At 40.9% G+C, this 26256-nt stretch overlaps 1 protein-coding gene across 1 annotated transcript; it reads right to left on the bottom strand.

The window, feature by feature from the left end:
- Positions 1–1099: 1099 nt before the first annotated feature.
- tmc3 (transmembrane channel like 3) lies at positions 1100–26036 on the bottom strand (the record flags this gene model as incomplete). The annotated part of the gene is made up of 22 exons (XM_084054889.1): positions 1100–2094; positions 3021–3294; positions 4001–4043; positions 4795–4873; positions 5035–5160; positions 5446–5556; positions 7942–8070; positions 8946–9013; positions 10909–11037; positions 12410–12670; positions 12991–13069; positions 13205–13314; positions 13718–13865; positions 16187–16230; positions 17470–17617; positions 18284–18423; positions 18708–18806; positions 20187–20293; positions 20735–20816; positions 21791–21866; positions 24660–24806; positions 25912–26036. 22 exons carry the CDS (start codon positions 26034–26036, stop codon positions 1185–1187), a joined length of 3435 nt encoding a protein of 1144 aa, XP_083911015.1. The 3' UTR covers positions 1100–1184.
- Between the last annotated feature and the right edge of the window lie 220 nt (positions 26037–26256).

The following is a 26256-nucleotide window of genomic DNA, read 5'->3' as shown; positions in this document are numbered from 1 at the left end:
TAATCCAAACAGTTGATTGGGATGGGAAACATTGTAATTGTGGCATTCCCAGTTAAAATGTTTCACAAGGTTATAGAGTTAGTTAGTTAGCCCTAGAATGGCTGTGGTATTACAGGCATCAATACATGAAATTTAGCTATGTAATATCATAGCCGTTCTAGGGCTAGGTTAGAGTAAATGGAATGAATCATGTAAGTGGTTCTCAAAGTTTTTAAACTGGTTTCTGAATCCAAGTACCCCCTTCCTACCAGACTACCACATTTTGCATAGAAAATATTGACTTCAAAAGTAAAGTTTTGATGTAAAAATAAAACAGCATAATGGCAAATAAGTATTCCTTTCTATTCAGTAACAGTTGTGCTAGTCAAGTTTTTATTTATTTAATTGGGTTTAACACTACAAGCGGGTTTAAACAAAGTCTGTTAATGTTTCCTCATTACATATTTACAGTAAAATACATGTTTCCATTTTCTAAGTTCTCTCATCCTCTGTAGTTCCGAGTACCCCTAGGGGTACCTCCATTTGAGAAACACTGATGTGAAGTCCCTAACAAACTGTTGCACCCCTACTCTACAGCTATTAAGACTGTGTGTGTGTGTGTGTGTGTGTGTGTGTGTGTGTGTGTGTGTGTGTGTGTGTGTGTGTGTGTGTGTGTGTGTGTGTGTGTGTGTGTGTGTGTGTGTGTGTGTGTGTGTGTGTGTGTGTGTGTGTGTGTGTGTGTGAGTGAGTGAGTGAGTGAGTGAGACTGATTGGAGGGCTATGAGAAATATTGAAGACTTTAATGCACGTTGAATGGATGAAGTAGATGGCAAATAACTATTAACATAACTTAAGTGAGTGAGCCCTGTAGGAATTAATTAACTTTGATTGTGCTTGAGGCGGCTGTAAAATAGCCTGTTAACTGGTTTACTTTATTACACATCATGTAATGACATCTCAGCATGTACCATAGTTACTTACATTGCTTTTTCTAAAACAGGGTATAGTTTCAGGAGAATATAATAATATAATGTATTAATACATTCAGTGTGCTTTCTACACAGTAAAATAATCAGAGTCCATCCATTTGTAAATGGAGGCATTTACTGATGTGTACAAATGCAAATCCCCTGATATCTGTGAACTGATGTATCTACCATCTGATAAACATTTACAGGTAAAGTAGAACTGATAACAGCATTATATTATACATTGGAGCAAACCAGGTCATTAGACGCTGATACATTGAGGTCGATGCTGGCTTTGGTCTTCTTCTTGGCCAGCTTGCCCTGCCTAGCATCAGACTTGAGATAGCGCTCCTTGTTGTGGATGACCTGAATGTACTGGTCAGTGCTGCTGTTCTGCTGGTCGCTGCTGGAAGCCAGCGAGGCTGAGTCTGATTCTGTCAGTGACGGCTCCAGCTTGGGCCTCGTCTTAGGCTTCACGTGGGGCTCTGTGTGCCTTGTCACGGATGGGGACTGATTGCGGCGTCCTGGTGATTGTATGTGTCGGCCTGGCGACTGCGTGTGGCGCCTGGTTGGCAGAAGAAGAGGCTCCGCTCCTCTTGTGTGAGTTGAAGGGCAGGCGTGCGCCCCTAAATTGTCCCAGTCCATTCCTCCTTCATCCTCCTCATCTTCCTCCGCCTCTTGGGCTCCGTACCGCCTCCTAGCCGGGTGGCCGTCTTTGGCCATGGACAGTTGGCTTTCTACGCGTTCACCGATATAGAAGCGTGCAGGCTGGTGCAGATCTGAGAGAGAGCGTGGGCGGTTGGACTGCCCGAATGACCCTCTCCTCATGCCCTTACTATTTTCTTCCTCATCCTCTTCCTCTTCGCTCAGGTGTGGCTGTGATGGGTGGGACCGGTGAGCGTGGGGGTGGTGGTGAGGGGCACGGGGGGTGTAGCGTTTAATGTTGCGGGGGTAGAGCTCCAGGATCTCTCCAGGTTCCTCCATGCGGTAGTGGCGAGGGATGCGTGTGGCCGAGCGTAGCAGCTTCTTCCGGGCATCGTGCTCGTTGACGATCACGTAGCGTGTGGCGTGACCGCGCCGCCCCACGTAACTCTGTGCTGTGATGATTCCAGCGGCCTCAGCGGGATGAAGGGAGCGGAGGGTTTTCCTGTACAGGGGGTCAGAGTGGATGTTATCGGCGTAACGGGGCATGGGGTTGCACGCCACATGGTGGTAGGACTTTGATCTGCATGTGCCGCCGGGGCCTCCGAGAAATGGCGGGTGCCTGTCACGGAGAAAGGACAACACATGGCGATGAGCTCCTCACAAAGATATGATCTCTACAGTAGAGGTGCAACTATTGATTATCTTCTTAGCAATTATTCTATCCATAACTTTTTTCTATTAATCGAATAACCGAGATGCGCGTTTTTATATTTAAAAAATATATACTAGGGGAAGGCAACATTAAGCACGGGTGCCAACATTGGCACAGGGGAGGGTAATCACTGGCCCACTGCAAGTGGGCCTCCCCACAGCCACACACATTTCTGTGTTGTCACTGCTGTCGTATGCTGTCACCATCCCCGCCCGGCTTCCCTCCCCCGAACACGGGCCAATTGTGTATGCAAATAACATCATGCACATAATTCTACATTCGTTCAAACTCTGAACTCTGGGGTCTAATGATCATTACATCCTGATGTGAAAGAAAATATAAAAATATTTCAAAAGAAGAAGAAGATATAATGGTTGGGTTATATGTATGTTTATAATCCATCATAGACATGGGATGCATAGCAAGTGTTACCAAAGGTTGTTATGCATATGGACAATCAAAATATGTTGGAAATATATTTTGATGTGGTGTCATAATTAAACTTAATGTTGATTTGGCACACTGACTATCAAGAAAATGAAAACATGGCACTTCATGTCAAAAAGGTTGCCGACCCCTGTATATCAACAAATCTATTAACCACTCATGCATTATTTTATACTTTGCCGCACAATGGTGTCGTGCAAAAATAGTGAAAATAGCTTGTAGATCGTCTATTTTCACATTTCACATTTGATTGTGCGAGAGACAGTGACCTGTTGGGCATGTGCTCCAGCCTTTGCTTGTGCAGTATTGACACAGTGGGGCTTCTGGAGGACCCAGTGACATTTCCTCGGCCCATGTCTGTGCGAGATGCTGATTGGGCAATGGTACGGATGCTGTTGCCACGGCGAACGGGGGACTGGAAGTTAGTGACAGTGCCGTTGCGCCGCGGGGAAGGCGTGCGGGTGGAGGAAGCGTGGCTGGTGATGTCACTCTCCTGCTGATCCACCTTCTTGTCTGCCGCCACCTCCGGAGCCTGCAGCCGTGCTGGAGAGGTTAAAGGTCACTCTAGTCAGAGGGGCCAAGAAGCCTAGCAAAGTGGTTCTCAGTGTCGGGTCCATAGGTCGGGTCTGGGGACCACCAGGGCAGGGAGTCCAAATGGACCCTTAAAGGTTTGTAACTCTTGAGAGCGTACATTCTCAGAGTTAAATTAACACTGAGAATTTTACAGAGTAGATAGGCTCTATGCACAGCAGCCATATTGGAGAGAAATTGGGCCTCTTCTTACTTCCTTCACAGGTTTTGCCAATGATACTAATAGTAATGAAGGCTTTTACGGTGGTTCTCAAACTTTTGATTTCAAGGACCCCCATAACTCTGAGAGTGTACAAATGGAACCAAATGGACCCTTACGGGTCCATTTGGTTCCATTTGTACACTCTCAGAGTTACACACCTTTTAAAATGCACAATATCAGCACCCTGACTCTGTTTGACCAGAATGAAACGGAGCCTTCATTAGTATCATTGGTAACACCTGTGAAGGAAGTAAGAAAAGGCCCAATTTCTCTCCAAAATGGCTGCTGTGCATAGAGCCTATTGGGATCCCAAACATTAAAAAAATAGTTCTATTTGGAAACTCTCTGAGTTACAGACCCATAATTTGGAACCCTTGTGGGGGACCAGACAATGAAAAACAGTGGCCTAGCAGAATGCATGGACCTGAAAGAGCAACTGAGACGGGGATACAGTACCTGCAGCCAACTGGGCAACCTTCTTCTTGTCGTTTGTCCGCTCCTAACACACAGATGGATGTACAGTATCATTACAATATGGACCTAACCACTTGAACTAAACATCCCCATTTTGGGCTAACATTTGGGGAAAATAGCAGATCTACAAGCTAGGGCTGGGCGATATGACTTCAAATCAATATCACAATTGTTTAAAACTTTTGCCTCAAATACAATTAATGAGAAGACTATTGTCTATTTTATACGCTTTTTTTGTGCACTGCCTTCATAGTTTTCTGACAAGGTCTGTGCTGTAAATATTACGGGCTCACTATTTTTTACATGCCATCATTGTACAACAGTGAGTATAATACCGGGTTTAATGGTTAATCAGTGTAATCGATTTAGATTTAGATGACTATGAAGAATCAGTTATGGTGTCAATTTGTAATAAGAAATAATAATTTAATATAAAAAAGGAACTGCTCAATTATTTGATTAATTTACTGTACATGAGCAAGATTAAGTCGGTTAGGTTCTAAATGTCGGTTTCGTTATTTTTTCCATTAATTGCCTAGCCCTACTACAAGCTCACAACATGCTGCGTTGTGTGACATGTTCTATGCTTGTAGATCGGTTATTTTCAGCAAAGATATTTACTGTAGCGTGAAAACAGGGCCTTGTATAGAGAGCCCTGGAGAATCAGATCAACTAATTATAGAGGGTTTAACTATTGGGTTCTATGCCTCATTCGTAGAAGTCTAATGTTTGATGCTGCAGTTTATTGGTTGATCAAGAGAAGGACTGATACTCACTGTTTGGAGTTGCATCCTAAGCTGATTGTTGGTGAATTTGAGAGACCTGGCAATGGCTTGCAGGTAGTATATCAGCATGCTGGAACACATATGAATGATTCATCACTTAACTTAAGAGGAAGTAGTTAGTGTAAAGGCTTTCTGTGTTTGGAAGTGCGTGCGTGCGTCCGTGCTTGCACGCGTGCATGTGTACTACGGGCGTGCGTGCGTGGTTGCGTGTGTGCGTGGGCGTATGCTCACAACAGCAGCAGTAGACCTGGCAGCACCACGACAGGGCTGGTGATGTAAGCCATCACTTTGCTGAACCACAGAGGGAAGTCATTGGCAATCGTGTCTGAGATTATGTCATAAATCTTCTCCTGACCACTGCAACACACACACACACACACACACACACACACACACACACACACACACACACACACACACACACACACACACACACACACACACACACACACACACACACACAATTGTTTCTGACTATTGCAATACAAATGTTATGCTAGGACCATGGACTAATATTGTAACATTGTCCTTCTGCCCCATGATACATGTCATCAATTAATCTGTAAAGGCGGCATGGCTCTCATCACTCCCCCAAGTTTTATAGGTGTATTTATTTGCATAGGCTATTAATTCAGTTTTTACCTAAACGGTCCACAGTACTGTGATGGTCTGTATCTCACTATGGCAAAGACGGTGGGTAGCATACACAGAAACAGCATGAACAGAAGCATTGCCAGGTAGAAATTGTTGGATCTGCAGAAGTGAAAGAAAAAGAAAGAAGAATCATTCATTATTAAACAGTGCTATGGAGATCCAGTTCTAGGCCAGACAAGTTGAAACATTCCATCAACAATTACATAAGCGTAATGCTAAACGCTGTACTGATTTTAAAAGATAATGGGTCTGTAATTTGTTTTTTAATACATAAAGGTATTCTAAGTTCTCCAAATCTTTTAAATATAGGATAAGTGATTTTATTTGGTTAAAATAAGTGTTAAATAGCTCTATATGTTGATAGTACTCATTACTATAGAGTGTTTATAGAGTACTTGTTACTTCAGCTCTTTATTAACAGAAACTACAATTTCAGGTCAGGATGCCAATGTTATCAAATCAGGATAGAGAACTCAGACAGGATACACATTAAAGTGAAATCGGAAGTGATGACACAAAGAAATGAGCAGACAAAATTGGGACTGGAACACTATTCTGTTAATTAAAGAGCTGGAGAGACAGGGAGACGCCTGTTACTGAACAAATGCTCAAAGTTTAGTATCAGAATATAGTGCTTTAACCTTTTAACCTTTGAATTATAAGAAATATCCAGCTTGTAACATCTTGCTAAAGCATACAGCGCCCAAAGCAATTTCTACTAACTGAAAAATAAATGCTACATACAGTACAGTACAGTAAGAAATGTCTTCTTTCTTTCAAGTCTGTCTCTCATTCATACATACAGGCTGGCATAATGCTTTTCATGTCAGATTATTACATAGTGGCCTTACATTGTTGAAAGAATGTGAACATGTACCTGTATTTTAAGTCCCTGCAGTTTGTGTTCTTGTCACAATCGCATTATAACCAAATCCATGAAAGACCAGTATATGTAAAATATTGCAGGTGTTGTACGTTGAAACAGCTCATATCTACTGCAGTCACAAGCAGGGGGTTAGAAATGGCTTTTAATTATCAGCAAAGTGTCAGTATCAATCTTTTGAACAGCTCACTGTACGTGTGCGTGTGTGTGTGTGTGTGGGTGAGAGAGAGAGAGAGAGAGAGAGAGTGACAGTGAGCAAGACAATCTCTGTGTATGCATGAATGCTGGTATTTGCCACCACATCTGGGAGTGACTGATAAGGCCTGAAAGAGGCAGCGATAGTCGTGTTACATAAATCAGAGAAGGCTAAGGATTGTGTGGCTGTGTGTGCACATTTCTGTGCATGTACTGTATGTGTGTAGGAAGCGGCATAGAGATGTACATGCTATTTTGTCCCCTTCCCTGTGCAACTGGGAATACAAATGAGATTAGAAAGACGGTGAACCAAGTGTATCAGACCCTGGCTGTGTCCACAGTGACCATCAGGTCAGGGACTTGAATTAAGCAATATTACACGAGAGGGTGTGCTTTATCGTGATTATTGGCACGCCAGTGATGCGGTCAGGAACGAGGCGGAGTCGAGTTCCGCAAGCATCACTGGTGTGCCAATAATCAAGGTAAAGCCACCCTCGAGTGTAATATCGCGATTTTACAACAGTTACTTTTCAAAATAAAGCATATCAAAATGTATTCATGTTGCGGGACATTTCTCTCTCTCTTTCTGCGAGTATTATCTGTGTTATCCTGGAAATACATAGGATCCGTCTGACAGAGACAGAGTCCCTGTTTACTCAGCCACGCTAGACAACTTTTCTCTGACTGGACACATAGAGAAACAAAACGTAACCGTTAGCTTAATCTGATGAGCATTTACCATCATTTTGTGGTATAAATTCATCACATCGATTAATCACGTAATCAAAAATGTACGCGATGATTAATCGATTACAAAAATAATTGCAGCCCTAATATCCTATACATGCAGTTCCTGTGCTTGTCTGGTTTCTGTGCACATACATGTGAATAAGAATGCCTGTGTATGTACTGTATGTGTATCCTCCTGGTTGTGAATTTATTCTTCTACCACTGCATATTCTGTATATTGTTTTTCCTGTATATTTTCCCCCTGGCTGCAACATACAGTACAGTTATAAATTGGTCCCACCTCAGTAACCCAGGGAAGAAGCAATTCAGTAGCAGGAAAAAGTTAATTGTGTTATTGGTACCTTTTTTGTGCACTAATTACTACTGATACTTTACACACTTCACTTTATTAATGTATTATTGCTGTAGTTTTTTACTTGTATTATAATGTTGTTTTGTTTTTATATATATTCGTCTATATTAGTCTGCACATCATCTCACATAAGGTATGTGTGTGTGTGACAAATAAACCTTTTTGACTCTTGAATCTTTATTCCAGCCACTAGAGTCTCTAGAATATGAAGCATTCTGTATGTATGTATGTTTATGTGTGCATGTTTGTAATGTATGTTTGTGTGTGTGTGTGTGTGTGTGTGTCTATGCAGGGTCAAGCTGACCTGGAGGCTCTGAACACCTGCTGGTGAGGAACATTACAGGTGAGTACCGCCCAGCTCCTCAGATACATCAGACCAATCAGCTTCAACACGTTGAAGGCAGGAAGACAGGGAGAGAAAAACGCCCCCATCCTACAGTGGCACAGATAATGAGAGAATGAGGCAGATTTACACCTCTTTTTTAATGGACCTCCAATTTCTATTACACACGTATCCCAGACACACATCCAGTATAGTATCTACCTGAACCCACCCACCCCCCACACTGCCATGGGGTCAGCTCGCACCCCTTAGAAAAGACATTACATCCTGAGGCTCTCGGTTTCGCATCATTATCTTTATCACAGGGAGACATTTCTGTAATGGAGAAGGGATATATGGTCCAGCCAAGCATGCAGGTGTAATGGAGGGTGCATGGGCTGACCAAAGTCTTTTCATCAGGGTCACAGGTGCTGATCAGGACTACTCAGCCTAAGGTCATCTGTATAGACCAGTGGAAAAGCAGAGTTCATACGGTATAATTGTTATATTGTCTTCAATGCTGTAAGTTTCCCAAGTTTCCCATAATACTCAGTCAGACCCCTGTGATGCAGCTTTTTCTTCCTGACATCCATGATTATCTCCTTAGTCTTCTTGTGTGTGTGTGTGTGTGTGTGTGTGTGTGTGTGTATATATATATTTAATATATATATTTCGATTAAGAAGTGTAACCCAGAACCTTCCATGATCTGAAAATTTCCAGAACCCGTTGAAGTTCTGTGATTTTTTTTCTTCCATTATAAACAGAACCAGGGAGGTACTTCATTAAAAAACGAATACAAATAAGAAAAAGTAGCATTAGCCCAAGACAGGGATTGATTATTAATAGATTATTATTTAAATGATCAATCACAATTTATACATTTTTATAAATGAGTAATACATTAGTTAGATTAATTGTTGCACCCCTAATACAATACTCTTATGTACAAATCAAATTATTATTATTATCATTATATTTTACTCACCAGATCATTCCTTGGTTATATATCAGGTGCAGAACATTTTCAGCTATTTTGAATTCTCCATATTCAGGCTGAGAGAAGAGAGGAGGAAAAAAGTTGTATTACTGTACTTATCAACCCAACCATAGAAAACCAAAAGACCAAATGACCATCCTGTCTTTCATATTGATAAGCATGTTTTTCCTTTATGAAGTGGGGGAAGACGCCAGAGCTAAATTGAAAGGAAGATTGAAGGGCAGTTTCAGGACTGCAATGACAAAAACAGTCAAGCACCAATGTGTGTTCATCTGTTTAGTTGTGCATCTGTATAGGCCTTTTAGTCATTAAATGTCTGTATTTAAAACAATATATATAATTCAACTATGTTTTCTGTTTAAACTGTATTTAAACTAAATCATTTTGTAATTGAAAATATGTTATACATTTTGAATATTTTGTAGTCAAAATGTTATTGGCTTGCTAATGATTCTCAGTGTCCTGTGTAATTTTGTGCACCGTAATTACAGTAATCTTTGGAGTGGCTTAGCCTTTCCCACTGAGATTTGATTGTAATAACAATGAGATGTCAAAACATTTCATTCCATTGGCCAACAGCTGTCACTTTAGTTTCTGCTAAGACTACAAGTAGTAGCTATCCCCTTAACATTACCCATGCGCTAGGTCAGTGGTTCTCAAAGTGGGATCCAGGGATCCTCAGGGTTCCTTGAAGGGGTTCCAAATGGAGACTTACAGGACTGTAACTCAGAAAGTATACAAATTTGGTTCCATTTGTTTACTCTCAGAGTTATGGGGGTCCTTGAAATAAAACATTTTACGAACAACTGCGGTAAGTTGTATTTTTAATTATCAATGGCTGCGTATGTTCTACTGTGAGAGAGAAATTAGTGATAAAATTGTTGGTATAAATTCGAGCTCCAATTTAGTAATTATGCCAATTCATCCGTGTGTATACAGTAATCCCTGTCAATGCTAACCTTTACTGTTTGGTCTTGTAGAGGGTGTACACAACTATGTGTCTCCTTTGATACACTTGATGTCACCAGCCACTTCCTTGTGAGAAGTTTCATCAGGAGGGGCTAATGCATATGGATGAAAACACTATTCTTCCCAGTTCCACTCCTTGCTTTAACCTGTAGTAGGACACCGGCTTCGAATGCTATCAATGCATTGAATGGGAGATTATCACGTTTTATCAGACCATTGAATGGGCGAAGTAGGCGAGCTACTGTCTACCCCGCGATTTGTCAGACCATTCATTGGGCGTAATCAGGAGCTACTGACCTACCGACGGAGGCGGAGCAGTCCCCACAACAATATTTACGATTCTGTCCATATCGGTACATAACTCGAACGGCGCTGAGTAGGCACAGGCGAGCGTCGCACCGCTCCGGACGGCAACTCAGTCGCCTTAGCTCCTTCGGTGGCCCGTCGCGGGGCTCCAGCTCGCCTGAGACTGCGCGCCTCCGTCATGGTCCGAAACCAAAACAACCAAAACCAAAACCGAAAGTAAACTATTTAAGTCATCTCCGTCGGTAGGTCAGTAGCTCCTGATTACGCCCAATGAATGGTCTGATAAATCGCGGGGTAGACAGTAGGTCGCCTACTTCGCCCATTCAATGGTCTGATAGAACGTGATAATCTCCCATTCTATGCATTGATAGCATCCGAATCAGGTGCGTAGGAGGAGTAACTAGTGCAGAGATCAGCCTCACCACGGGCTTCCCACCCATGAACATGGCCAATTGTCTTTGTTGGAGCACCTGGCTAAGCCGGTTGCACCTTAGAGAATTTGAGCCACAGTCTACCACCCAGCCAGTTGCTATTGTAACAGTGTTACAACAGCGTTTGTAATGTTTTCTTGTCAAGGACCCCCAAATTAATATGTATTTAGCCGCAGACCCCAATCTGAAAAGATTTTGTGCAAGGTACCACCATCAGAATCAGAATCAGAATTGATCGTACTTACAAACTTGCTCTCCAGATCCCAGCAGCAACAGTCACTCAGGTAGCGTACCACCAATCCTCTGATGAAGTCAATCAACAGGATGCTGGCTACTGTGAATATCATGTCAATGATGGACAGCTTCAGCATCTCCTAGAAACACAAATTGGAAACATATGAACCCCGTACATAATGCTCACATATAGGGCTGTGACCATTAATAGAATTAATCGAATACAAAGGATAGTATTTATAAAGATTACTTATTCCATTTGGTCAAAGTTGTAGACTGTTGCATGCCAGTACCGGTAAGCAGCCAGTACGGGGACGATACTATCTGGAGTTTTCCTGTTTAGTGCATCTTCATCACTGAGCACCGCATTGCGATTTGTGCAGCTTTTACACACACTGCACACACATTAGTAACTAACTTACTATCGACAGCCTAAGATTGTACAGGGATGCCATTCCATTATTAGATTCCATGTCTTGTTTTCGGTAAACATTCTGTTCTATGAAAAAAAATAATGAGGCTGCTAAGTACACCATAAAATGTATTTACAGTCAAGTGGACCCCAGTGTGCTGTATTCTGAATCCTCAGTGATGACTGCTTGATCAGGTTACTGTCTGCACGTTTCCATCACTGTTGCCAAGTCCGCTTATTCTACGTGACTTTGGGCTTGCTTTTCTGTAAAGTCACCTGTGTTTTTTTGGGCTTGTTTCTAAAGTTAAGTTGCTTATTTGGGCTTCCATTAAGCACATATCAGCTTCCTTTCCTGGTTCTAAAACTATTTAATGTCAAGGACCCCCATATTAATATGTATTTGTCCTCGGACCCCCGTCTGAAAACATGTGCCAGGGACCCCCATACAAGATTGATGTAGTTGAAAAGTTTCAGTTTCAGTTTTTCAGTAGTGATTTCTGTCACTCATTGTTTGGAGAAACGGGTCTTAAAATCACGCTTTTAACACATAAACGCAAGCAAAGCAGATTCTGCCTATCTATATCTGGGCCATAGCGTGACGGTCCAGGCACCCTAGGCTGCAATGCCAGCCTGACAGTGTGTCGCGGGTTCGACTCCCGTTCCCGACGACCTTTGCTGCGTGTCACCCCCGATCTCTCTCCCCATTTCCTGTCGGCCTACTCTCCCTATCCCTCTCTAAATAAAGGCATTAAAAAGCCCCAAAAAAAATATATATATATAAAAAAAAGAGAAAACGATAGGTTACCAATCTTCTAGGCAGATCTAAATCTCCGGTGGGTCCCTTGCAAAGGTTTAACCACTTTAACCCATATATTGGCTATTTGAAAATAGCCAATCTACAAGCCCACAACGCGTCGCAAAGATCTTTTGGAATATCTTTGAAACATTGTAACAACACAACATTTTGTATGAGGGTTCCTGTCACAAAATATTTTCAAATGTGGGTCTGTGGCCAGATACAGACACATTCTGGCATCCTTGACATGAAACAGAGAAACACTGGTATAAAGGAATGAAGTGGATTCCTAATGTGTGCCAACCTGTCCTACATAGGTCTCCCAGCAGGGGTCCTGCTGGGGGCGTTTGTTCTTCTCAAAAAGGCCTGTGTGGTTTGACACAGCCGCTGTAGCGCTCTTGGTGCTGTTGTTGATGTCCAGCACCATGGCAATGGTGGCTAAGGTGCTGTTCCGTTCAGAGACGGACACGTCAGAGACCAGGGTGGACAGGCTGTCCTCCTCCGGCTGAGAGATGGTCGCCAGGAAGGAACTGGGTTCCGACCAGTTGCCTGGAATGACCTGGACCTGGAAGACATCCATATGATGCTGTTACCAGATGGGCTTTAGGGTATTGATATAAAGAACACGTATTGTACATTTCTGCATCATAAAATAGATTTGTACAGTAGCTTACGACCGTTTGAGGAACCACATGTCTGGATGATAAAATAATGATATTGAATGCATAATGAGTGCAAAGTTATATACCTTTTAATGGATGACTGTAAAAATGAATTATACGGTAGATTATTGTGCGAGAAGCTATATGGTGCCGGAAAAGTGCTTGTCCTTGTAGTTGGTAGAATAAAGGGTGTGTAATATGGTACGTGAATGTCTGTACTCACGGCAGAGCTCATAATGTTGACCTTGTCAAGGAGAGCAATGATGAGGCTGTAGAGATTACCAAGGTATAGAACCAGCACCCTACACAGAAACGGCACCAGTAATGTTACTGTGTTTGCATTGTCACTGATGTCCGATTGAATCCACCAAAAGGCAGAGGGAACAGAGAAATGGACTGAATACTTCTAAACATATGAATACAAACTAATCCCGTACCTGGCCAGTTGCCAGCGGAGTGTCGTTCTTGGGTGGTACATCTCCAGCTGAGCCACCAGCTCAAAGGCAGACGGGGCTATCATGGTGATCAGGGACACAACTACACTTACCTAGAAGGAGAATTGACTAAATGCAGGCTTTCATACCAAAATATATACATCAATTTTGGATTTGGATTGGACCAAAAATGTATTTGACATATTATTTATTTAAAGCAATATTCAATGGACAAATAAAAAAGTTATATAATGAAATAAAGCAGAGATATGGCAGGGCTGTATAGCCCGGCAGTGGCGACATTTGGCTTATAAACTAGCACAGTCTCTTTGGAAGTGTATTACTGTAGCTACATTATCATCTGTCATTGACAGATGGAGGCAAATCAAACGGGCAATTTACAGTCTGCTTCCAGTGCATACGTCTCAGCCTCTATGTTTCATCCATTCCTTGTAATTGTATCGTATGCAACCTAATTGAATAAATGGCGACCATGTCCGCCTGCACTCTGGTTACCTCATTCTTCTCCCACAACGTCAGCTCTGGTTTCATCTGCTCCAGCTTCTGAGACCGGTCCACCACAAAGTAGATGATGTATATACTGCCAGCCAGAGACAGCAGCACCAGGATGTTGGCCAGGATTCTGAGACTGATTAGTACTGCCCTAAAAGGTACAGAAGAAGATCATCACCAATCAGTTTATTATTGGGTTTTGTATTCATAAATGTAAAGTCCATGCGATGCTTCTTCTAAAATTGGGGGGAGTGGCATCAATTTGAGTTCTAAAGGCTTGGTCTAGTCTTTTCCACGGTCAAGAAAATAATTGTGTGTAAATCCATGAAGTAAATGTTAACATAGTTGCTATTGATGAAAATCGCTGGCAGGTTCGATGGCAGCACATCTGAGACTATACAAGACCAATGTCTTATCTACAGTAGGCCTATCTATACATGTGGGATTGTGTAGATACAATATAACCTACAGTACTACATCATGAAATATAAGTCAGACTGTCATTGTAAATAGCCCATTCTTTCACTTCTCAGACAGTGGTGGCAGTTTCAGGTAGGGGTGGTGGAGAACATTGGTTTTGGTGTATTGTAAAGACGCTAGAGAGGTGTGACTGAGTGATCAGTCAGAGTTGACACGTGGCCTGTACATTGCAAGGTTATTAGGTTAGTTTTTAATTTTTCATTGGTTTTAATTCGATGTAACTATCTGTTCAATTTCAGTTAGTTTTAAAGGGGTTTGCTAGTTTAGTTTTTATTTGGGGAGAGGGCTTAGTTTTAGTTTAGTTTCTATTAGTTTAAGTGTTAGTTTTTGTTTTACTACTTTCGTTTAAAACTAAGGACATTTTCTCTATGATTTTAGTTTGTTTTTGTTTGTTAAAATAACTCATTTTTGTTTGTTTTTATTTGTATTTTGGTTAACTAGAATCTTTTTTTCAATTAGAGTTTTCGTTATTTTGTTCTATATATTTGTTATATATAACTATAATAGCCCTGGGCCTGCGATGCCTGGAGTACAGCGGAGGGTGATGGAGAGACCCATATGCTGCTTCCAGAGCGATCTCTGATGTATTAATCCAGTTTTAATGTGCTTCGCCGGCTCTGATGATGTCTTGATGGTGATTTAGAGGTAGTCCTCCACCGCAGTAAAGGGCCGTTTGTAAGAGTTATGCCTGTGTGTGTGTGTGTGTGTGTGTGTGTGTGTGTGTGTGTGTGTGTGTGTGTGTGTGTGTGTGTGTGTGTGTGTGTGTGTGTGTGTGTGTGTGTGTGTGTGTGTGTGTGTGTGTGTGTGTGTGTGTGTGTGTGTGTGTGTGTGTGTGTGTGTGTGTGTGTGTGTGTGTGTGGGGGGTTGTGTGGGGCTGGGATTGCAATATGCTGGGAGGTGTAAATTTGCTTGATTTTGAAAGCACTTGGAGGAGGGAACATCACGGTGGGCGGGGCAGAGGCAAGATGTTATACTCTGGTTAATGTGGTTGTTTGAGGTGTCCACCCAGGTAGGTCTGACATGAAATATGATCCTTTGCAGTGGTGGAAAGTAACAAAGTACATTTACTTGAGTACTGTACTTAAGTAGGCCTGCTACATTATTTGAATATCTGTACTTGAGTATTTGTATTTTTGGATACTGGAGACATTCACTCCAATTCATTTCAAAGACAAATATTATACTTTTGACTGAATTCCATTTCTAGGAAGGGGAATAGTACATATTAGAAATGGTACCTATTTCAAACCAATCTACAAGCTCGCAACACGTAGTGAGCTTGTAGATCTGTTATTTTCACTATTTTCAAAAGCAAATACTTATTTTTAAAATTACTCCAGAACTTTAACTAAAGTACAACTGACAAACAACTTTCACTTTTAGTTGAGCAATATTTGACCTGGAGTATCTATACTTGACTCAAGTACCAGAGTTAAGTAATTTGTCCACCACTGATCCTACAGTATGCATCTCAAACCTTGCCTGTGTTTAAATCATATTTGAAAACTCACTTGTACTCCTTGGCTTCAATGATTCAGACTGAGAGTTGCTGTTTCCGTTAGGCAGTGTGTCTATGTGTTGCACCCTCTGTGTGTTTTTCTCCTTGTCTATTATTGTTTATTGTTTTACTCTTAGTATTTTATAATTGTTGAACTGTGTGTATAGCACTTTGGTTCAACGCTGTTGTTTTAAATGTGCCCTTACTGCTCTATAAATGAAGTGCATTGGCTTGGATTGAATATACACCACTGGTTCTCAAAGTGTGGTCCAACCCAGCAAAATGACACGTGAAATTTAAACAATTAAGCGTAATTTTTGGGATGTTTTTTGAAACATTTTGACAAATGTTGACACATCTTCTCTTAAGGTGGTCACTTGCACCAAATCTTTTAAAATGGGGTCCACGGCCAAATAAATATAAATTTGGGGGTCCTCCCGTCCTTGACATGAAAATGTTTGAGAACCACTGAAATACACAATCAAGACACCTACAGACTAGTGTCCTTCTTCTTCTCCTGTTCCTCGACAATGGCTTCCTGGAAGGAAAGACAGAGATTAGATTTAGGATGCTTACTATGCTAAAAAATCCTAATTTGTTTGTTTTCATTCGATATCCAGTATATCAACAGGTTTACTGGGCTCTTCTCGATGAATAAAGTGCAGAAGAAAACTATCAGGAACAATTGTCTGCCCTTTGGGAAATCAACACTCATGCACTGGTACGTAAGCCTTCACTGCACTGTCTGCTGTGCACACACACACACACACACACACATGCGCACGCACACACATGCGCACGCGCACACACACACACACACACACACACACACACACACACACACACACACACACACACACACACACACACACGCAATATACAGTACTGAATATAGCCTAGGCAATCACATCAGACTAAAGTGGAATTGCTGACACTAAGATGTTTGTACAGTATGTGTGTGTATACGTAGTACTTGTGTGTGCCTGCGTGTGTTCATCATTTCACAGTGTGTGTACTATATGCGTGTTTGTTTTGTTTTCATTTTCATTCACATTTACATATTTTTATCATGAAGCATATCAAAGTGTGTGTGTGTGTGTGTGTGTGTGTGTGTGTGTGTGTGTGTGTGTGTGTGTGTGTGTGTGTGTGTGTGTGTGTGTGTGTGCGTGTGCGTGTGCTGTACCGTGTTTTACTAACTTTGTGCAGTTGAGGTTATAATTATTTACAGATTCATGTCGGGGTTAGGATTGGGCATTTTGGTTTGGTTTAGGCTTAGGTTGAGGGGTTAAGGCTAGGGTTAAATTTAGTATAAGAGAGAGTCATTTTGAGTTTAGGTTGTGGTTAGGTTATGGTTAGTGTTAATTTGGGCCAGCACGTTATTCATTTTTTTGCATTTTGTTATTATATACTGTATATTATATATTATATTATTTTTGATGTCACCACAAAGATATTAAGACAAACGTGTATAATGTGTATAATAGCTGCATCGATCGATTATTTTCTTAGCCATTATTCTATCTAACTTTTTGGATTAATCAAAAATAACAGGCTCGCAACATGTCACGTTGTGAGCTTGTAGCTATTTTCACTACATGTACATCTGTAGCTATTATAGCTATTTTCACTTAATTTGAAATTGTTGGACATTTTTCTTTAAACGTTTGGTCTATAATGCCTAACACATCATTGATTGATTATTTTTATTAAATTATTGATTATTCTTTTTTTATAATTAATTAAATGTATTATTTTGATTAACTGTTGTATAACTCACTCTGATGCTGTTGACTATGGCAGCCCCCTTGCTCTCAGCAGCCTCTGGGTTTCCTATCAGGTAATCCCAAGCACAGAACACCCTCCAGCAGAAGGTGAAGTTCTCATCAGAGGCACTGGACAGACTGAGCCGGGAGTTCTTGGCCATTCTGGGAGGCAAGTTACAGCATCACATTAGGGCATTGTCAACATTGTCACTGTCGGGTGGAAACCTTGTCCAAAAGCGTTACTTTTCAGGACATGGAAAAAATAACCTGTGTTCCGATGGATCTGATGTAGTTATTATTTAGCCACAAGCTCTTTATTAATACTTTTCATTGATTCAATATTTATAAAACCCACAGACACACTTAGCGATTTTCACTTTCACTTTCAAAAATCTTTCAAAAATAGTAAGAAATGGCTCATCTACAAGCTCACAACGCGTCGGGATGTTTTCGCTACTTTTGCCTGACACTCTTCCACATTCATTTATAAAAAAACATAAAAAGTTGAAATATGGAGATACAAGGTTATTATACTGTTATTTTCATTATTTTATTTATCACATTATGACATTGTTAATATGTTATAATACTGTTATCTTTACTATGAATCAATGTGGATCTTTTAATACAATTTGGAATCAATTTGTTACTTATCAATTGAATAGTTCTGGTTGTTAAGCTATTTTAATTTGATTTACTATAATTAAATACTGAGTAAACTATAGTTTTGTTAACTTGTTGCTGTAACCAACTAAGACAATAATCAGAACTATTCTGAGGTTGTACAGTAACTAAAGCTCTCTGTGAACTGTTATAAAAGGTGATTACCTCCTTAGTAGAATGATGAAACTGTAGGCAAAAACGCCCATTCCAACCAGAAAGTAGGCTAATGGTAGCCGGTAGCCACTGCCAATTGTCCGCACCGGGCCATAATAACCATAGAATAGTACAGAATACTGAAGATAACCCTGTTTAAGGAGAAACACAAACACACACACGCGTAAGTCAATTACATCATCTTGAGCATACAGTAAAGGCTATGAGAGGCATGAATAAATCACACAACAAAGCAAACATAAAATCATTGCAAGTCGCCATTAGCGTTAAATCTATTTTATAACCAGATTATTTATCTAGGCGGGGGCTGTGGTAGAGGTGAAAGTAGCAGTTGGGTAATGTTTAAATAAAGCTCCATTGTATCTATCTGTGTGCAACTTGGTATTGATGGAACAGTAAAAAGAGAGAGCCTTGCCCCGAGAGACCAGATGGTGTCCAGGTCCTGAGCGGAGGACAGCAGATCCTTGGGGATAGTCTTACTGCGTGTCGTCCCAAACGGAGCTCCCACCAGCAGCTATTGGAGACATAATGCAGAGTAGGGCTGGCCAATTAACCCAAACATATATCTAAACCCATATTTAGAACCAGTAGGTTAATCAATCGAGAAGCAGGTTTTTTGTTCATATATTTTAAAAATGTCTTATATATCAACACAAATCAAATCAACACAATTAGATTTTTTCTAATGGACGAAATTGTTTACCGTAGTCTGATTAAACACTTAACCCTGTATTAAACTTAGTTGTACAATGGTGGAAAATAGCCGATCCAAAAGCTCACAACACGTTGCATCGCAACACGCTGTGAGCTTGTAGATCAGCTATTGTCATAAAATATATATTTTTTAATAATGACTCATTAATCGTAATCGTGGCAAAAGATTGAAATAATCGTGATATTGATTTGAAGTCATATCGTCCAGCACTAATGCAGAGATATGATTGTGATGATTATTGATCAAAGAATGAATTGATCATTCCTCTGCCTTGCCCATCTGAAGGGTGTCAACAGAAACCAGGAAGGGAAGAACCACATTATTGAAACATTACTTCTAGTACATGTTTTCATTCTGAAAGGACATTGCACACTGAACGGTGAAAAACAAGGGAACATTTCAATGTGGAAAAAGATCCATGATGATTGAAACAAACTGATATTTTACAATAAAGAAGACAAGTAGGTACATGTGAGATGTAAGGTTACCTCGAAGAAATAGGAGGTAATAAATAAAAAAAGGAATGAGATTGGACAATTGGGGATGAGTGATAGGCCGACTCCTGGTCAGGGAAATTGCCTGTGTCTGCATTTCAGAGAGTAACATAAATCAGTAGTCCTTCTTATCCTGTGAACAACCCCCTGTGAACCACCACCAAGAAACAATGTCCTCTATTTATTGTTTTTGTGGCCATGGTCAAAGTTACAAAGTAAACTGTCAAGCCTAAGAACATTCCAAAAACATACGGTGGGCTTTTTTGTTCAAAGAAAAATCTGTGATACAAATATAAATGAATGGTTAACTTCAGCACCAGAAATAAATAGCAGTGTTTTATTCTCTAGTTTAGTGGGCTGACTCAGGTGTTTGTAGGATTAGCTATTAGACAACAGATGAATTAGTTTTAAACCATATGTTGTTGTAAATCTTTTGATTTATAATGGGTTAGGAAAATTCCAAATTGCATGTTCAAACACCAATAAAACTCTTTCAAAATGTGAATAAACCCCTAATTTATATGTTCAAAACAAATTCGGATTAGGTCTTTAATCGTAACACATATGAGAAATAATGAAATAAAATGTGTATATATATATATATATACACACACACACACACACACACACACACACACACACACACACACACTATACATGCAAGTGCACACACACTCCCACTGACCTCTGGTAGGACAATGAAGGCTCCAGTCATGACGGTGAGAACGATATTTATTCCAAAGAGCCAGCGGAGGAAGATGAAGTAGGACGCCACCCCTGACCCAAAGTGACCTCACACAGAAATGAGAAAGGAAGTTCAGGTCACTGTATAGATCAGAGCTTCCCAAACCTTTTCAGCTCGCGACCCAGAAGATACATTTGGCGTCCCTTGCAAAATGACATTAAGAATTAATAACTGAAGCCTTATTTCAAACATAGTGGAAAAAAGGCGATCTACAAGCTCACATGCTATTTTCACTATATCTTAAACGTTTTTTTTTATTTTATTTTTGAAACTCTTTTGAGATAATACATATTTTTAAACATAGGAAACCTTTAAAGGGGGATATTTTCTCGCAACCCATAAGAATGGTTCCGACCCATAGTTTGGTAAACACTGGTATAGGCTCTCTCTGACTGATAGCATCAATGAGAGAACACTGTACTGTATCTCAACACTTCCACATGAGATACAGTTTGTCATACACTAAAATAAATAGATAGTAGCCTCACTTTCAATTTTCTTTATCCTCATCTCCCAGGGAATGAACAGAACCACGACGTTGGTAAGCCCCCGAGAGAGTTTCTTCACCAGCTGCGGGAGGAGACATTAGGTGAGGACAGATTCATTGATTTGACAAGAGTTTTCCAGCACCTCTGGGACGACGCCTATCCCTTGCTTAGGATACCAAACAAAATGTTTGCTGTTATGATTTTTGCCACAGAGCACATCATTCAAAACTTACGATGAGTGTTATCAATCGGGACGAGGTCAGCTCAGCTCAATGATTTCTCATTTCAATTAACCAGCAGCCAATCTTTATAATTAATAATTCATCATAAGCCTGCAAGCTAAAAGTCAATTAATTCTAATGGTGCTTGAGCAGCCTTGCCCAATGTCTCTGGAACATTTTAATTAAACTGGGCCATAACAACAGGCTATAAATTTGGTCATGGTGGTGCTGTGCCATGGCTGTGCAGGGCTCTCTATCTTTCTGCTTTTCTCTCTGTGTGTGTGTGTGTGTGTGTGTGTGTGTGTGTGTGTGTGTGTGTGTGTGTGTGTGTGTGTGTGTGTGTGTGTGTGTGTGTGTGTGTGTGTGTGTGTGTGTGTGTGTGTGTGTGTGTGTGTGTGTGTGTGTGTGTGTGTGTGTGTGTGTGCGTGCGCGTGTGTGCGTGCGTGCGTGAGAGAGAAAAGAAAGAGAGAAAGATATAAAGGAGAATATAACAGGAAGAGTAAAGCCATATTGCCCACGGTGTGACTCTGCAGCCTGGACAACCGAAATCAAATAGGGCCTATATAATAAATATAATTCAGCCACTAGGCATCAGGTTGCTGCAGTGCAGCGCAAATAATGCTAAGCTCCTTAACATAGTCTGATTGAGCACAATGCTGAAAATGCCCAGCCCAGAGTTGTTGGGAGGAAGATAATGACATGAGTGTCTTAGAGTTGTTGGGTTAATTGTTAGAAATAACCAAGTGAAAAGTCTAATATACAAGGAGGAAACATTTTCTGTCCCTTTCTCCATCCAAAACTGACACTGACACATGAATGGTTGTTGTGTACCTACATCGGCTCCTGCAGCCTGGTAGCCTCTGGTCCTTGTTAGCCTGCCTTCATACCTCAGAACAATCTCCCTGGCCTGCCTGGTGAACACAAAACAGCATAACATATGAATAGAATAGAATGCAAGATCTCTACGGTGTAGTGGTAGCAGAGAAGGAAAAAGTTCTGAGACATTTAATATTATTTATTTTTGTATTCACGTAAAAGGTGTTGAGAAAGATTTTTGTCAAAGATTTTGTCCAAGACATACAAAAATCTGATTGGACTTTTTACAAAGTCTTCCTTTATCAGATTGCTTGTAGTCGGAACTACCTGTTGTGCTTTAATTAACCAGATGGGTAGTTTAATGTCCAGCAATTGTGTCTAAAAAGTTGAATCGTCATAGAAACACTATTTCCCCTGCAGATTCCTCGGGTCCTGACAGCTTCAACCCACAACTTGCACAGCCATGGGTTGGCCAACCGGACTGGCAGAGGTATGTGCTCCACGGAGTGCCCATTTTCTAGTTATTATTAAAGCTCATTATTGTGTAACATTTTCTAAAACTGTATACAAAACAGTATTTTCTACAACTCTTGTGTATATGCATATGCATATTGCACACAGTGTATCTCCCATAAGAAGACAATGGGAGATAACGTTGCCAGGTTTCGCGCGTGAAACAAGCAGCAAGGTCTATGAAAACAAGGCCAAAGGGGGGGTTGCTCGTGGGGAGGGGTGACCGTGGGGGGTGCCGCGACGGGACCCGCGGGGGGGGGGGGAGGAGGGGGGGGGGGTCGGGGGGCGGCACGACGGGACGCGCGGGGGAGAAACCGTGCGACAGGATGTGCAATAACCCCAAGTTTGCAACTACTTTCGTCTGCGCCCTTCACCGGGTATGGTCTAGTTACTATAGCTGATTTTGTTTTTGTCTAAAAAAAAATCATGGCTATGGTCCAAGAACCATTTGAAAGTATGTTTTAGGTTCTACTTGTATTTATTGTCTGTATGTGAAGATATACAGCACTGTCAGTCAAGTCACTGTTAGTTATCTGACTAATAGGTACCCTGATGGTGAAAGTGGTATACTCGTGCTCTCTCTCCATAGCTCACAACACACTGTGGATTCAACGTTCAATGTTAAATCAAAACACAAAGCAGAAATTCAGATAAAACCCACCCATGGAGGACTCCTCCCTCTAAAACTGATTCAGTGAACATGTGCCTTGGATTTACAGTATATGACAAGGTAGTGAAACCAGGAGCCTTAGAGATTTATAATGCTCATCCCATCAAAGCACTGGGGTTACTTCAAGGGGCTATGGGCCATGCATTAATCACTGATCACTCTCTCAACAAGTATTTTACACTCAACTCCTGCGGAGAAGTGCAAGCTCATCAATCCAGTGGTTTTCAAATACACCACTATTATGTATCTATCAACTGTGAGTACCTACTGTATGTGAAAACCTAGCCTTGAAGTTAGCGGAATATACCATAGGCCAGGGGTTTTGTCACGCCCTGCCAATAGTTTAATAAGATTACGCTTGAAAGAAAAATATACCGGTAATCAAAATCCGAATGCGTAGTCAAAATGTGTAGATTAAAGTGGGGGCAAAAATCTCTGGTTTGTGGTGTAAAATATGAGCTGTTATTCCAGAGGGTGTAATCACAGGCATTCAGCCAGAGATTACTGAGGGTATAAAAACGCAGACTTGCATCTCATCCCCGATGATGGCAATAAAGCCCCCGCAGCAATAACAAACCGCCCATATAAAAGCTGCTCTGCATGGGGCATACTCAGCACATCTTAGAAGCTCTCTCTGCCTCTGTTTGCTGTCTCTCTCTCTCTTACTGTCTCTGTCTCTCAATCCCTCTCTCACCCTCTCCGTTTATTTCTGTTTCTCTCTCATTTTTTCTTTTTTTCCTTGCCCCACACTGTACTTAACACTCAATCTGCTACAGAGGAGACACTGCCTTAAATGCGGTTAAACACTTCTGAATTTCTTTGATCTCTGTAATGTAATTATTCCATACATTTTCACTTTGTAGTCTACTTAACATACTGTAGTGTAAGTGGTGTGACAGCCTAGTACAGTATCTGTGTGTACCTGAGTAGGCTACCCGGTGATGTTTATGCTGGGTGCTTAGGCGGTATTTGTGAAATAAAAAAGTGTTCATCATTCCCAGTCTTTTATGAATGTCCTGAAAAGACATTAAGACTTTAAAGGACCCACTCAAGTGTGGTTAAGGGGGGTCCAGTAAAAAGAGAAACCAGAGGAACAAGTGCTGAAATAATTATCCCGCTAATTCGGTTTGTTTTCCGTAGGCACGACCATTAAGGCTGAGAGCCTGCAGAGAGGAGAATGTTAATCGTTATTTACCTCACTAGTGTTAAACGCTCGGTTGGCTTCTCCTCCCATTAGCAGCCGAGCGTTAGCACTTCCCCAACTATAGGAGCTCTGATGTTAATGAAGAGGTACAGTAGTGTTTACAGTGCGTGTCCCTTGGTTGCATCTCTAAAGGATCAGATAAGTGGCCACAAGGCTCACCGCTAAAGAAAGATTGCCCAAAAGATTATTGTTTACGTATAGTGAAAAAAAAAGAAAAGAATAGAAAAAAAGAATGCCAATCCTTTAGACAATTCAGTAGCATTGTTCAGTTCCATTAAACAGGAACTTGATTAGCATGTTGGTGGGCAGGTGAGACATTGTTACAGTTCCCTTATAAACTTGTTTCATTGCACTTTCATTAAGCTGTGTGTGTGTGTGTGTGTGTGTGTGTGTGTGTGTGTGTGTGTGTGTGTGTGTGTGTGTGTGTGTGTGTCGAGAGGACATTTGAATAATGTGATTACAAAGGTAGGTGCACAGAGAGACAATAAAGCAAAGAGTTACTTTAAGACTTTGAGCTTGCGTCTCATGGGCCAGGGTCGGGTGCGTATGTTGGCGATGATTTCTTTCTGGTACTGAATGTTCTGGAACATCTCCTCTGGGTCATTGCTGTCCACCTGTCCATCTTCTTTATCTTCATCATCTGAGTGGCTATAGGAAAAAATACATGTGGATGCAGAATATTTTTTTATTGAAATGAAAAGTGAAATACTTGAATTTATGATCTCTAAACCATACACAGTGGACATTGGATGAATTATGATCATATACAATAATTTCTTAAGTCATACATGTGTGAATAACATTTTAAGGTTGCTTTTTCAGTTGTCAAAGTTGCAAATATTCAATGCAAATATTCATGGCAATTTTTTTTAAGATAATGTGCTCTTGAACAAATTTTATCCTTAATAAGATTCACTTTCTTCTGCTTTAGCCGCATCTGTGTAACCATTTTTACCACAATTCCTATCTCTTCATCTATTAATACATTAAAATAACACAGTATTTACAATCAGTTAAAGGAAAGGTAAAAGTTTTTACCTATAAAACATTTAAAAATCCTCTCCTTGCTAAAATGATTACTATAATGTGTCAGTAATTTCCAAGTAAACCCAAGGGTTAGGGTTTTTAAGAAATCTTATTTCAATACTAGCAAGGTTTGTAGAGAGTGCACCTCAAAAACCTTAACCTGGTGTTTGAAATAAATGGAAGGACAATGATTAAATGCATCCTCACACAGAAGACATACTCTGTTGTGTTGATGCACATTTTTTGTGCGTTATTCAGCAACATCTCAGGCAAAAATTGCCGTTGTCAGGAATTCTCTTCAACGTTACATCCACTTCAGCATTTGTGCCAATTTACCATCCATCCCTTCTTTCAGATAGCATGTGTGATTTATGATGTAAGAAAAGAAAATGCACAGAGAAGGCCAACTGTGCACTTTCGTCCTGGATGGCAGCGCAGAAGCTTATAAAAGTAATGTACTGAGAATTATACTGAGGAATATATAAATCTAAAATACGACTTTTCACCATGATTAAAAAATGCAACATCCAAAATCTATACTGTAGCTTCACTAGCTTGCCAGATAATTGTTTTATTTCTTTGAAGACTTGTTGCAAAAATCATCAGAGTGAAAGAAAGAGTCAGGAAAAGACAGACATGCAGATAGAAGAAAAGAGGAGGGGGGCTTCTATAAATGATGAAGAAAAAGAAAACATGCTTAAATGTAGGTTTGTGTGAGTTGACTCACCCTTGCTGGTGGTCCTGGTAGGCAGAGTATATCCTTCTGGAGTTCTTCCTTACACTCTTGTGTCTGGTCTTGGCAGCAGACAGAGTTCTGCCACTGGCTCCTGCCGGCTGAGCCACAGCGCTCATACTGTCCCGTCCCTCAGCGTGTGTGCATCACTGTGCTGAGAAAATCACAGCGTGTACATGTGTTTGTGTTTGTCCCATGCATGTGTGTGTGTGTGTGTGTGTGGTTGTCTGTGTATGAACGTGTGTGTGTGTGTGTGTGTGTGTGTGTGTGTGTGTGTGTGTGTGTGTGTGTGTGTGTGTGTGTGTGTGTGTGTGTGTGTGTGTGTGTGTGTGTGTGTGT

This window comes from Gymnoscopelus microlampas (assembly GCF_963454915.1).
Source record: "Gymnoscopelus microlampas genome assembly, chromosome: 1".
Taxonomy (NCBI): Eukaryota; Metazoa; Chordata; class Actinopteri; order Myctophiformes; family Myctophidae; genus Gymnoscopelus; species Gymnoscopelus microlampas.
This window is presented reverse-complemented; position numbering and strand designations above follow the sequence as displayed.